This window comes from Denticeps clupeoides, chromosome 19, assembly GCF_900700375.1.
Source record: "Denticeps clupeoides chromosome 19, fDenClu1.1, whole genome shotgun sequence".
NCBI classification, from domain to species: domain Eukaryota; kingdom Metazoa; phylum Chordata; class Actinopteri; order Clupeiformes; family Denticipitidae; genus Denticeps; species Denticeps clupeoides.
The window spans coordinates 8,508,086-8,522,707 of NC_041725.1; the positions used below are offsets into that span (position 1 = coordinate 8,508,086).

A 14,622-nucleotide genomic window follows, 5' to 3' on the forward strand; every position below is an offset into this window, starting at 1 on the left:
ATTGTCCTGACCTGGATCATTAGACTTAGATGCCTAATTGTCTTCATTTATTAAATTGAATTAAGTTCAATTCATACAATTAGATCATTATATAAATATTGAATGTTTTTTTTTTTGGCCTATTTCTGAAAACCGAGCACTTTGTTCATTGCAAGAAATTAGCATTTGAATCTGCATACTGTTACGAGCCAGTCTAGGGATACGGCCCATAACAAAAGAAAAGAAAACAACAAAACCTACTAAGACGAAACAGAGAAAATTAACAAGTATTTTATTAACTATAAATAAATAAATCAGAAATACATACAAAACGAATTTGTCACGATGGCTGGACAAGGTGAGGAAGGAGGACGCCTACGCAAAACGTCACGGGACAGGGGCTTAATACATAGTACACAGGATAGGGGAACATCACCAGACAATGACCCGATGGCGAACAGGAAAGCTTTATACAATTACACAGGTGATAACAATCCAGAAACATAATCACACAAGACTACATGAAACTCGGGTCCGAACTCCGGACCTGGAGTAACCCCTGCCGGACCATGACGGATCATGACAGAATTACAACGAATAACGATGAACAAAAACGGGAAAAAGGAGAAAAACAAACACAGATAAAGCAGGCAGACACAACAAGTTGTGTCGCCTCCGAGGGGAAGTGCAGGAATCGATGCAATCAGGAAATGCTGGCAATCTGGTGCAGTCAGCACAACCTGGAGCTTAACAAGCCCAAGATTGTGGAGATGACAGTGGACTTCACTAGGCGTTCCTCAACACTGCTCCTCCTTACCATATCAGGAAGCCCAGTGTCTTCTATGGAAATCTTCAAGTTCCCGGGTACCATCTCCCAGAACCTGAAGTAGGAGACTAACATCTCCATCCTCAAAAAGACCCCAGCAGATGATGTACTTTCTGTACTTACAGTCGTCCACAGGAGCTGATGATCTGGTTCATTGTGCTCCTCCATCAACATCTGGTATGGAGCAGCCACCAAACAGGACAGGAACAGACTTCAATGGACTGTACGGACTGCTGAATGGATCATCGGTGTCCCACTGCCCTCCATCAAGAACCTGTTCCTCTCAAAAACAAGGAAAAGAGCAGGCAAGATCCCTCACAACCTGGACATGACACAGAAGCCTGCAGAACAAAGCCAGCCAATACAGGAAGTTTCTTTCAACCCGCCATGACCCTCCTAAACAACTGAACTGTCAAACTGTTACGATGCTAATCACATTGCAACTGCACTTTATGTACACTGTGGTGTTTCTCTAATCTTTGTATTTTTCTGTATATAAGATTTGTACTATATTGTAAAAGTTTGTTCTACATACTGTGCTTGCGATACACCATTGAGCCGGAAACAAATCCTTGTATGTGTTCACTCACATACTTGGTCAATAAATGTGATTCTGATACTGATTTCTATTTGTGTTTGAAGCTGGCTATGACGCTTTTGTGTGGACCTGTGGGACAAATAAACTTGAGTGAAAGCCTCGATGATGTGACATGTGGACATGCTGAGGTTCCAGTGTTCCAACCTGAAGATGTCCCATCTTTCTCAGATTACAGGATTATATAAAACAGTGCTCACTCATTATGTAAAAACCTAATCCAGCCCAATCCAATCCATCTTTATTTGTACATGTCACATCCCCCCACAACACGTTCCCCTTCTCCTGAGTATTAGGGTCTGTGTCTGTGTGTCGTGTGGCTGCCAACTTCCTGGCAAGTCCCAAACTCGTAGTTTTTACTAGGGTCCCTCGGCATGGATAGTGATCCTAATGGTGTAACAAGGGTCAGGTGTAGCCTACAGAGCTGTTATCCAACACGAATCCAGAGGTTCTTCTCATGTCCCATGTCTCTCTATACTAGTTGGTGTCAGAGCTGTGTTTACATGTGCGTGTTTGTGTCATACGGGAGTGTGCATAGCCACGAGGAGTTTCCTGTTGCACCTTCCATTGAACTTGGACATTCTCAGCACACTGTTCAAGGCATATTCAATGGTCAGCGGTGCCTAGCAACCTGGGGTGATACACACTACTGCATCACCAAGAACAATCTTCAGCGCGTGCCGTTTATTTCCCAATAAACTTCATTTTTCTTACCCTCGGCATCCATCATTCCCTCAGCACCTCAGGCGTGGCAGTAGAGCACTTTATACAACCACACTGAACCAAAGTTCTGTACAGAATAATAAATAATAGACATGAGCTGCTCTCATAAGGTGTGAAATATGCAGAAAACAGAAAAAACAGGAATTAAAGACAATAAGAACAGCAAACTGAGCAACTTAAATAACTAAATAAATGATGTCAAACATTTCACATTGTGTCAGGCAAAGGAGACCTACAGATTAGCTTTTTGCCTTTTCTTCGTGTTAGTTTAGTTGAATATATCCAGCCTGTATGTATCCAGCCTGTGTTACATATCTGTCTTGGGAGAAGGTATAACATTCAAGGAATTTGTTATTTGAAGTGATTCTGACCAACGTTCCACGTTCATTTCATCATGTTAACGGTTGACTTTGGCAGGACTACCTTACCAATGACAATGACCAGGCAGTGGTGGAGATCTGCATCACCCGCATCACCACGGCAATCCGGGAGACGGGCTCCATCGAGAGGCATGGGGCAGCACTGGTGGCGCTGTGGGAGTCGTGTCTGGAGCACAACCTGCAGCCACAGGGCAAGGACGAGGACACGCCCCACGCCAAGATCGCCTCTGACATCACCAGCTGCATCCTGCAGGTCAGCAGCACACTGTCACTGTGGCAACTTCACGTCATAATTGTGCTCCACTATGATTTATCATCAGCATGTATACATTTACTGAGAACTGGGAAATATAATTTTATCATTATATTTGAAAAATGTAAGCCTGAGTGACCCTTTAAAGCCCCATCACTCCTACACACTTTGGATTCCAAACATAATGTATAGTTTTGTTCAGTAAGAGGTTACATTTTTCATTGAATTACAACGTTAGAAATCACATTTATAGAGGATTGGTTAGTTATTAAAAGTGATGGCCATTATGGATCTTATTTTGGTTCCAGCCTGGGAATCATTGTCTTAACTAATCACTTATAATATAAAAAATGCAAACCAGAGATCCAAAGCAGACTTTTTGCCAGCATACAGTCCCTATCAAAATCTGCAGCTTCACTGATCTGTACATAGGTGGTTTTATTATGCAGGAACGCCCACCATTTTGGTCCTTGGGAGTGTCTGTGCCAGCAGCCACATTCCTGTGAAGGTTTTAGTGCCGGGACTGTTGAAGAAATCAGGAACAGCTGTAGATTCGGGGATGAAGTGAGACGTTAATGGGTCATAATGTCTTTGAAGTAAAAAAAAAAAAGAGTCTCATGATTTAAAAAGGAACTGACAGCCCTAACTCTGTCTATTATCGCTAATATCCTGTTTTTTTTTTTTTTCTTTCGTAGTCCGAACAGTTCTCTCTCGCTTTTCTCTCTCTCCTTCGTTTTATCTGTCTTGTGCTCATATACTGTTTGTGCACATATGACACTCTGAATGCCACCATACAAGATGTGCATGATGGGAAATTTGGATGACTGATGTTTAATTAGCGGGAATTCTTTTGATGTATTTGCAGAAGACTGGCTTTGATCTTGAAGTGCCTGCTTTATTAGATGCCCTGTTTGTTCTTCCTGCAGCAGCTTCATGCGAGATCGACTCAAGGCCATTTCTGCTAGAAGACCCACAGGGTGTCTTGAGAATATTTTTGCTCTCATGGCAGCCGATGTTCTCTACACTTACACTTGGGGGCACTAAAACATTTACAATCTCCCACTCTTTTCCTCTTTCATCACAGGCACTTCTCATTCTCACTCCACATTCTCTTAAGATGTGTCACACTGAGAGTGCAGAAAGAAACTAATGTGCATTTGTATTTCAACAGTGAGCTGTATCAGAAGTCATACCTTTGCTGTTTTTTTTTTATGGAAAAAGCAATGTTCTAATGCTTCCATTTTATAGTAAGAATGTCATAGCATACTGATATTTAGATTTTTTAACTGTGTATTATTTTATCAGTACGTTTAAACATCTATATATTAAACCAAGTTTATCTCAATTTGAGTGCTTCTGTGTAATGTCGTCTGGAATAACTATAGCTTTCTGACAGCACAAGGGATCGATAAAAAATTGCATCTGTATTTATTTATTTATTACCAATCTGTATTTATTAGGATCTTATTTTATTATTGACAATAAGAGTCTTTTTTGTAATGACTAGTGATAAGATCACCTCTTAATCACTCCAAATGTTCTTCCTTTGTCACAGTCCCCCAACTAACCCTCACTGGAATCAGTAAACAATTAAAAAGTCCTCAGATCTTTTGGTGCTCAGGGCTCCCACAGAGTAGAATTTATTATGCTTTCATTTATGCTCTATTGTATGAAATGCATGATAAAATGATTGCCTTGCCTGGAATAGTGTTTTACATGAAACCGCGTTGATCTTTAGGCCTTACCTTGCTCTTTTCTTACGCTGAACATGAATCACGTCTGCACAACTTAGAGTTAGGGTTCATATATTTCATCAGAATAAAATCCTGACATATTGATAATCTTTGAGAATATTATCATTCATTTTCAGTGCAAGTAAAGCTTTAGGTGATTTCACCATCTGTAATCTGTTTATTGACTCAGTCCTCACAGGGATCTGCAGCATTGTGTTCAATGACAAGAACACATTTTGCTCAGCGGGGACTATTTTATCTTCGTCACACTGTCTAGCACTAGATCACGTTTTTGTTCTTTGTTATTTTTGGCATAGAGCCCAGGTCTGGCTTGAGTTTTAGACTTGTAACTGACTCATGGTTTGTCCCCATCTGAACCATGCAGAACTACAACCAGCCTCTGGTGATGGCCCTGGCCATTCCGGTAGCGGTGAAGTTCCTGCAGCGGGGAAACCGGGAGCTCTCCAGAAACATGTCAAGTTACCTGTCTCTGGCTGCCATCGCCAAGGCGGAGCTCCTTGCTGAGCACACAGAGGCTATTACCTGCAGTGTTTTGGGAGGTAAGGGTCAGTAAACTCATTATTACTTTAATAAATCATTTACTTCAATTTAGTTTTTACTTTTCATTTTTCCTTTGACAACATTTTATTAGCCTCACTGCATACTGTCAAATGAGGAAAAGAACATTTTATTATATGCAGTGCATCCAGAAAGTATTCCCAGCACATCACTTTTCCACATTTTATGTTGCAACCTGATTCCAAAATTGATTAAATCCATTTTTTCTTCAGAATTCTACATACACCCCATAATGACAACATGAAAAAACATTTTTACAAAATTATTAAAAAAAAAAATTACATTAGTATTCACAGACTTAGCCATGAAGGTCATCTGATTCATCCTGTTTTCCCTGATCATCCTTGAGATGTTTCAGCAGCTTAATTGAAGTCCACCTTTGGAAAAAGTAGTTGATTGGACATTATTTGGAAAGACACACATCTGTCTATATAAGGTCCCACTGCTGACATTTCATGTCAGAGCACAAACCAGGCAGGAAGTCAAAGGAAATGTATGTAGACCACCGAGACAAGGTTACTGAAAAATGTCTGTGTCACGCTGGTTGGACCTGGAACAATGGCTGGACATGACGATGAGGAAGGATGCATACGCACGTCACGAAACAGAGGTTTAATACATGATGAACAGGACAGGGGAAGACATCCAGTAACATGTAACAATGGCTTGAAGGTGAACAGACATGAACAGGGCAGCTTTATACAATCTTACACATGTGTAAACTATCAGGAAACATTACACAAGACAAACATGAAACTCCTGTCCGGATCCCAGACCCGGAGTTACCCCTTCTGTACCGGATCGTGACATTCTGCTGCTTTGAAGGTCCCAATAATCAAAGTGGCCTTCATTATCCTTAAGTGGAAAAGTTCAAAACTGCCAAGATTCTTTCTAGAGCTGGCCAGCCACCTAAACCGAGTGATCTGGGGAGACGGGCCTTAGTCAGAGAGGTGACCAAGAACCCAATGGTCACTCTGTCAGTGCTGCAGAGGTCCTCTGTGGACAGAGGATAACCTTCTAGAAGGACAACCATCTCTGCAGCAATCCACCCATCAGACCTGTATGGTGGAATGGCCCGACGGAAGCCACTCCTTAGTAAAAGCCGCATGGCAGTTTGGAGTTTGCCAAAAGGCACCTGAAGGACTCTCAGGCAACAAGAAACAAAATTCTCTGGTCCAATGAGACAAAGATTGAACTCATGCATCATGCTGTGGGGATACTTTTCAGCTGCAGGAACTGGGAGACGAGTCAGGATAGAAGGAAAGATGACTGCAGCAATGTACAGAGACGTCCTGGATGAAAACCTGCTCCAGAGCGCTCTTGAACTCAGACTGGGGCGACGGGTCATCTTTCAGCAGGACAATGACCCTAAACACACAGCCAAGATATCAAAGAAGTTGCATCAGCAAAACTCTGAACGTCCTCGAGTGGCCCAGCCAGAGCCCAGATTTGATTCCGATTAAGCATCTCTAGATAGATCTTAAAATATCTGTGCACCAACGCTTCCCATCCAACCTGATGGAGCTTAAGAGGTGCAGCAAAGAGAAATGGGTGAAACTGGCCAAGGGTAGGTGTGCCAAGCATGTGGCATCATATTCAAAAATTGTAATTGATGCAAAAGATGCATCAACAAAGTATTGCGTAAAGGCTGTGAATTATTTATGTACATGTGATTTCTCTTTTATTTTTAATACATTTGCCAAAACCTCAAGTAAACTTTTTTTTGGACTGTTGTGTGAATTTTGGATTCTGAGGGAAAAAAAAAAAATTTAAACCCATTTTGGAATGAGGCTGTGACATAACAAAATGTGGAAAAAGTGAATACCTTCTGGATGCAATGTAATAATTATTTTTGTGTCACAGTGTAAACAGTACAATAAAATGGCTGTAAAATATGAGAATGTCAAAATATTAACTATTATCAACTATTGTTAAGAATTGTTTATGTTTTTACTGTATGGCTTTTAGTATTTTTTACTATGCCCCAATGCGAAATACTCGGCACTCACCACTTCCTGCACTGTAATATAATACTGTTATAATGTAATACACAAATTTCTCTGATGCTCCGAGTCAGCAGAGTTTCCGCTCGGCATCACGTACTGTACAGACCCCGGCTGGTGCTGACATTTTGCATGCACTATGTTTCATTCCTTCACAGATGAGCTGGTGACTGTTTTGTTTCCACGCCAACCACACACCACAGTTCAGGAAACATGTAATCCCAGCCGCCCGCAATGTGGGGCTCTGGCTTTAGGCTCGCTAATTACCAGGGACCACACAGCCAAAGAGTTCACTGCAAAGGCAGATACATCATGTATGGCAACTGGTTTGTTCTTATTCAAACTTAAAATATTCTCTGTACAACGGGCCTACAAATAAAACTGCCAAGGCGATTGTCCTGAAATATTTTTAGTCTTACCTAAAAGTCTCTCAGCACAATTATCGCTGCCCCAATGGGAAACATTGCTGCAGCCCAGACTGTGCAGATGTCAATAGGACGGCCTGAAAGGATTTAAATAGTTCTGTGGTGATACAGTTTTCAAATAATACAGAATTTGTAAAAGGGGGATATTTTAAGGGCGCTATATGAGGCTTAATTGAAAGCTCTCTGCGTACCTGGTCTGGTGTCGGACATGTCTGCGATGTTCGATCAGATGAGAGACAGGATGCATTAGCAGGGCGGAAGAAGGCTGCATAGAAGTCAGAAGTGATTGGGTGGTAGTAGCCTAGTGGGTAACAAACCCCACTTACCACCATTGTGTCCCTGAGCAAGACACCTAACCCTAAGTTGCTCCAGGGGGAAACTGTCCCTGTAACTACTGATTGTAAGGGTGTCTGGTAAATGCTGTAAATGTATGGGCACCAGAAACAAAAAAGAAGGGTTAGTAGTTAGTTATAGATGTTTTTAGTTTGAATCAGTTTATTTCTGGACATCCTGAAGACCTTGCTCTTGATGCTACGCTTGCCAACACACCATGTGGCTGTGTTTGTTTCAAAATCCACCCCCCTTGACCCCACCGGTGGTCTGTGGTGTTAGGTGGTGCCGTTGAGATGTGGATGGCTCCTCAAAGGCTGGTCTCCAAATGTTTCAACTCAGTGCTGTGGCGTCCATCATCACAGCTTGCCATTGTTCTCCGTCGTGGAACTTGATTAGACCTTCGTTAAAGGCTCCTTACGAAAACACATCAGGAAGTTTTTTTCAGTCTGCCTCATTAGAGACGTTTCTCCGTGGCGCTGCTGGAGCCCACGGGGTCTTCATGATTAATCAGGCTGGCGTTATGATCCCGAGCCCCTCTGTTCAGCCCCACTCCTCAGAACTGGCATAGTTGGGTTTGTTTATGTGCTATTGCTCTCCTGCCTGCTCTGCTCTGAGTGACGGGGCGACTGTAAAAAGTTACATGACATGGGCCGTTCATGTCACATCCTGCGGGGCGACTGCCACTGCCTGCAAACAGGGAGAGAAGGGGGTGGAGAAGGCAGGTTGAGTCGTGCTTTGACAGCTTTTGGTTCCTAGTGTGTTCCCGCTGGCTGAAGTGTTTTGCTTAAGCCCCCTCCCCATTGCACGTCTGGCGAATACGTGCGCTACGAGCAGCATGCCCCCACCATCTCTCCGCACCCCAGAGGAGTAAGCAGACCTGTGAGTTAGCACAATTGCTGGCCCCTCTCCAGACAGCACAGCAGAGCGAAAGCAGAGCTTCTTTTATTCCGAGCTGGGCTGGTCGGCAGGCTGAAGGGGACAACTTCACACATGGGCTGCATCAGGTCCAATTCACAAATGGCACAGCTTTTATGTGCGCAGTCGTATTGTCGTTTTGAAATGCCGATGCAGAGAATCAGTTTGCATCTTGGAATCAGTACGGAGAAAAAAAATTACCCGACTGAATTATTGAGAAAAATGTTCAGTTTTATTTGTGGATCATTTCCTTTTAACTTTAGTTTTAAGAATCAGTCATAAGTTTGTTAGGATTTCTGCTAATTATATAGCCCACAGAATTGGAAGTTATATGACATAATATAGTATTTATAAGCCTCACTGCTGGTGTGATCTCTGGCCTTTGATCTTCTCCTTGGTTCTCCCCCTGTCCTCATTAGCAGGAAGGTTTGTGTGAACATTATTTTATTCTCCTTGTGTTTATCCCCGTGTAGCTGCTTTCGCTGTCAGATTAATATATGTTAATAGCTGATATAGCATTGGTGTCATTCCCTACTCAGCACGGATAAGGGACAAATAAAAGAATCTCCAGAATAGTAACGCCATCAGTAGTGTTGATTTACTAACCCTTATTAAGACCGTGATCTGAATGATCGTGATCTTGTGGTCAACTACAAGAAATGTCTGCCAACAAAGACTTTGCCAGCAAGTACCAAAATGTTTTAGAGTAATGTTAATCCCCACTCAGTTCTTTTTGTGTGGAGGTTTCTTACTTTCCTCCTACATTACAAGGACAAGCAGGTGAGGTGAACTGGAAAACTGAAGATTGTACTGACTGATTCCAGCTGCTCCATTATTCTGACTTGGATCAGGTCATAATGACTAGTTAGCCCTTAGTTCTTAACTGTGCAATACTGAAAGCGACAGTGTAAGTAACACGATTCTTTTAATCAATTAAATTATACAAATTATTAATGTACAGCTTACATTCATTTCCATTCTTGACCAAAACATAAGAAAAAATCAATTTACATTATAATACAAGTGTCACATCAAAGGGCAAAAAAAGTCATAAAGACTTCTGTAAACATCAACCAAGCATTTCATTATGAAGACAGTCCTTTGGGTTAAAATAAACGATGAATGGCAAAAAAAATTAAGAAAATTAATTTAATAGCATTCTCCTTGCATTTCATGTAGACATAATAATAAAAACAGTAATAGCAATAAAATTGATTAAATACATTTCTTTATCTGAGAATGTAGACTCTTTGGAAATAAAGTACTGTAATTTTTTCCCATTAGATTTGTATATTTTTAATTCATAAACATAAAAGGTAAAAGTTCCTCCAAAGGTTTTTTGCTCCCAAAAATCCTCTCAAAAGACCCTTTGTTCTGTTTTTCTCTCCCTTCCTCTCTTTCAGTACACGTCTCTTCCTCCTAAGGCTATATGAATGTGCTCTGTTTGGCCTAAATAGGAAACATTTGCGTTGTACGGAGGATTAATTGGCCCTAAGTCTAGTGCTTTATGTGCAGTGTTTTCTGTGACATGCACATGTTGTCCTGTTACTCATCCTGTTGTCCACACATGTGGTAAAGATGGTTAGAAGATGAGTTTTGCCTCCCCGTGCAACACAATCGGAGTGATGCCCCATCCCACTATGTTGCCATATCTTCCGCAGCCATTCCCCTCCCACTTGGCCTGCTGGGATATCTCCTCGGGGCTGAGGATGCGGTCCCACATGTTCACGCCGGTCATCTTTCCGGTGAAGGCCCGCTCCAGGTTGGAGGAGACAGTGAAGCTCAGGCCGTTCACACTCGCCTCCTGGCCCAGCTGCATTGAGCCACCGGCAGGCATCTCGTGACCCTCAGCCACCCCTGGCGAGCTGGCTACCTTCTGACCGTCTGCCCATAGTGAAGCCAGACCCTGCTCAGAGCTCCAGGTCCCACACAGGTGTGTCCAGCGGCCCTCCCCTACGGCCCCCGGAACCTCCACCAGGTGGGCTTCCCCTCCGACTGTGAAGAGGGCACTGCCGTCGGTGCTGCTCAGCAGCTGGAGCTCGTAGGGGTTTTGGAAGCTCTCGTAGGAGAGGAGCACAGTCTCGTTGAGCAGCTGGGTTGGCCGCACCCACAGGCAGACGGTGAAGGCCCGCAGGGTTCTCTTCTGCCGTTTGACTTCTGCATATGTCCGGGGCGAGCGCATGGGGAAAATCAGGACCCCGTCACAGCCTGAAACATGAAAAATAAAGCTTTACTTCAAACTAAAAAATACAACACAATGTGTTAGCTAAATGCTAAAGTCCCAGCCTGACTAATTTTTTTTACCTGAATTACCTCTAATGGTGAATGTTAATACGTTTAGACCTGTCATAAACATGAAATTTTGCAAAAATTATTTTTGCCTTTTTTATAACCATTATTTTAGAGTAAGTTTAAGCATAGGGAGGGTCCAAACCTATTATAATAGACATGAAAAGACTCATTCAAATCTTTAATCCTTCAGCATATGAGTTCATTTGTTTTTCCTCTATTGAGAAGCTTGGGACACACCATACAAAGGTGTTTACTGCATTTAACTCTGTGTATCCATCCTGACACTAGCTCTCTTTTCTTACCGTGTTTACACAAATAGATCCTCATCTGCCCTGTTATTCTCCTTGGATACCTGACATCATCATTTCTGCAATTTCCCTCTTAATCAAACCGAGTCATTCTTACCCAGAACGGCTGGAACGGATCTAATACAATTCTGTCCGGAGTCCTGTTTACTTCTGAGTTGGGAAGAGAGTGATTAAGACTTTGGATTTCATCAGTTTTACTCTAAATTCATAAAAATTATGCTTTTTTGGATTGATCAGTATAGTTTTATGTTGATTACTGGAGTTGAGCGTTGAGTGCGGAGGGAGTGTAATGGCGCGATTTTTATTTTTTTTTTTGTAGTTGATGTCATTGGGCGTCAGTGGGGTTTCAGTATTGCCCATCCCTCTTAACCCAGTCCCTAAACAGAGTCATGCTCTCACTTTTGTATGTATTGCATGCGTATGAAGTATGAAATCAAATTTTGTTTGTGTGTATTACAAAGCCTGTAATGGTTTTGTATGGTGTGTGTGTGTGTGTGTGTGTGAGAGAGAGAGAGAGAGAGAGAGAGAGAGAGAGAGAATGTGTGAAAATGCATGAATTGCACAAGCCTCTCAGCAACAGTGGAGCCACCAATATTAGAGTTAAGAGTTTGCTTTTTTTTTGTTGTTGTTGTTTTTCAAGGTAACCATCAAGTACAGCTCAGACCTTCCATCCTCGCTTACTAGGACCCTACAAACTCCCATGACGCTCAGACCTGCATCAGCTCTCTTTGGCAGGCACCTCCATGTGGTTCTGCTTTGCCCGAGCCCTTTCTGACGCGGTCGACCAGAGAAGCTGCTAATCATTAACCCGGGCTCTGCTTCGCGTTCAGTCTCGCCATAACATGGGCACTTTAGAAATGAAATCATTTCATATCTGATTCCGAATGGGAAATGCATGCCGCATAGTGACGCGTCTGTGGCAAATAGAGGCTGAGGGATTTGCCTGTGGTCTATGTAAAAAAGGCTTTCAGCACAGACTAATGAAGGGTTAGGCCAATGCTTTCTATTATTGCTTTTGCCTATTATTCTAATAAAGATGAACTTCCCTCACCAAGCAGCACAGGGTTGGATATCTTCTCACGGACCAAGGGAAGTGTGTGGGGTATGAATGGGTTTGTTGGTAAGCTGGTTCGAGACTGATGATTGTCACAAAACAAATAACCAATGAAGTGCAAGGCTTGGTGGACATGCTCATACCTGAGGGCAAGCTGTTCTGCCGCTGGTTCTTGTCCATCTGTGCTCGGACGGCCTGGAGCTCCACCAGTGTCTTCTCCAGCGTCTTCTCCAGCCTGCTAGACCCTTCGTCAGCCGCCATCAGGGTTCGGGAAAGGAAGCTCTTGGCATCGGAACCTTTCCCGGCCAGACAAGCCCTCTCCAGTGTGGCCAGCCTGTTGGTCTGGTTGTCGCTGGCATGTAGCAGCTGCTGCACCAGCGCCTCCTGCAGGTGACCAGTGGGAAGGCGGTTTGCCCTCAGCTGATCCACGGTCTGCTGCAGCAGCAGGTTCACCTGCGTGGCCAGCCTTCGCCCGGCGCCGTCCACCGCTCCTGTGCATGTGCTGCCGTACTGGGCCATGAAGTGCAGGAGCTCCGTTCGCACCTCCTGGAGCTCCACCTTCACGATTTCATCAGCATACTGCAGCAGCATGTTTTCCTTCATCTGTGAGTTCTCCAGCATGGTAAAGAGTTTGTCCCATTTGCTCAGCTCAGTTGACGCGCATGGTGGTTCTGGCCCAGGAGTTGGTTCGACTAATAGAGAAAGGATGGAGAAGGAACGGGAGGAATAACAAAATGTGTTATGAAGAACATCTTCTACTGGACGGTAGTGACCTAAGTGTCCATAGCTTGAGTGAAAGGTGGAAGTGCTTTTGGAGAGCTCTCTTACATGAGCTGAAAATAATTTAATGTCTTTTACCTCATACAAGGAAAGTATCTCAACACAACTATTAAGCAACTCAACCAGACAACAATGTCATGGGGCAGTGGTGGCCTAGCGGTTAAGGAAGCGGCCCTGTAATCAGAAGGTTGCCGGTTCGAATCCCGATCCGCCAAGGTGCCACTGAGGTGCCACTGAGCAAAGCACCGTCCCCACACACTGCTCCCCGGGCGCTGGTCATGGCTGCCCACTGCTCACTCAGGGTGATGGGTTAAATGCAGAGGACAAATTTCACTGTGTGCACTGTGTGCTGTGTTGCTGTGTATCACGTGTGACAATCACTTCACTTCACATGTCTTAATCTGGGGGAGACACGGCACCACCACAAACTATGGCAAGTGTGATGCATTGGCCGATGTTTTACCAGGAAGCTACTGTCATTCACACAGATGCAAATTTGACACACACCACCTAAGCACGTTGCTGTCCATCCCATCATGGAAGTGGTGTTACCTGACGGAAAACGCCACATTGCACCCAAATTCACTGATTAATACAGACACCGTTACCCCTCGCGCTACAAACGGTACGGAAAACCGCTGAACTGTCAAGTTATTTACGACGGTTAAGAGGCATTACTACTCTTGCTGTGCACACTTATGGCCATTGCCTGATCCCTGGTTCCAGCGTTCGGAAAAGAAGCGATGTTTGTGGCAGATGCCACCTTCCGTCCCCCAACAAATGCATTTCAGACTTTGATAAGGTTTGTATATATTGTGAATTTGCATATATTACTCACACTTCCATGCTGTTATCATGTTTACTGTATTGAATCTCAGAGTAGGTAAAACGACGGTTAGAGGAACGTGTGCCCACCTTCCTGCGGCTCGCCCTCGGAGATCTCGTTGAAGTACGAGGGTCCGTAGTTGAGGTCAATGTCCTCTGCGTCGTCCTCGTAAGCCAGCTTCACAACTCCAGATGTAGAGGTCAATGCGCAAAGGACCTGAACCAGCATCTGCAGAAACCTCATGTTGACTGTAGCGTTGCGTGTGTGTGTGTGTGTGTGTGTGTGTGTGTGTCTCAGACAGATTAGGTCAGCGAGAGTGTGTGTGGTTTAGAGAGAGTATGTTCGCAGTGTGTACGCGCCAGATAGTGTGGCATGTAAGCAACCTGGGGTGTCTTCCTCTTCCCCCCTCTCCCACTTCTCTCTATGTTGAGTGCTGAGCTGTTTCTTGGCCCTTGCAGATGCGCACGGCTGTGTGTGCGCGCGCGCAACGTGAGCGAGCGAGTGTGCAAGCGAGCGACTCCGAGGTCTATATAAATACTGCGCTGGCCGAGGGGAGGCAGAGAGTGAGTAATGCTTTGCTGGAGGTCGCACTGGTGGTGTACTCAAACAGAACCGCTG

At 43.8% G+C, this 14,622-nt stretch overlaps 2 protein-coding genes across 7 annotated transcripts in view; one reads left to right on the forward strand and one right to left on the reverse strand.

Moving 5' to 3' along the window:
* veph1 (ventricular zone expressed PH domain-containing 1) overlaps positions 1 to 14,622 on the forward strand; it is a 65,669-nt gene that overhangs the window by 13,907 nt on the left and 37,140 nt on the right. For all 6 annotated transcript variants that reach the window (XM_028962367.1, XM_028962368.1, XM_028962369.1 and 3 more), the window contains 2 exons: positions 2,541 to 2,756; positions 4,875 to 5,049. In XM_028962367.1, the coding sequence (XP_028818200.1) occupies positions 2,541 to 2,756; positions 4,875 to 5,049 (391 nt within the window). The remainder of the gene's footprint in view (positions 1 to 2,540; positions 2,757 to 4,874; positions 5,050 to 14,622) is intronic.
* ptx3a (pentraxin 3, long a) lies at positions 9,653 to 14,528 on the reverse strand. The gene is made up of 3 exons (XM_028962374.1): positions 14,094 to 14,528; positions 12,542 to 13,090; positions 9,653 to 10,952 (listed from the first exon to the last, which is right to left on the reverse strand). Exons 1-3 carry the CDS (start codon positions 14,245 to 14,247, stop codon positions 10,327 to 10,329), a joined length of 1,329 nt encoding a protein of 442 aa, XP_028818207.1. The 5' UTR covers positions 14,248 to 14,528; the 3' UTR covers positions 9,653 to 10,326.

What these genes read in the sequence shown, in the direction of transcription:
- ptx3a (XM_028962374.1), bottom strand. Translation starts at nt 14,247, where the DNA reads ATGAGGTTTCTGCAGATGCTGGTTCAGGTCCTTTGCGCATTGACCTCT. An exon ending in CGAGGGCGAGCCGCAGGAAG is followed by an intron (nt 13,091 to 14,093) that starts GTGGGCACACGT and finishes TTTCTCTATTAG; the next exon opens with TCGAACCAACTCCTGGGCCA. An exon ending in GCAGAACAGCTTGCCCTCAG is followed by an intron (nt 10,953 to 12,541) that starts GTATGAGCATGT and finishes TTCATGTTTCAG; the next exon opens with GCTGTGACGGGGTCCTGATT.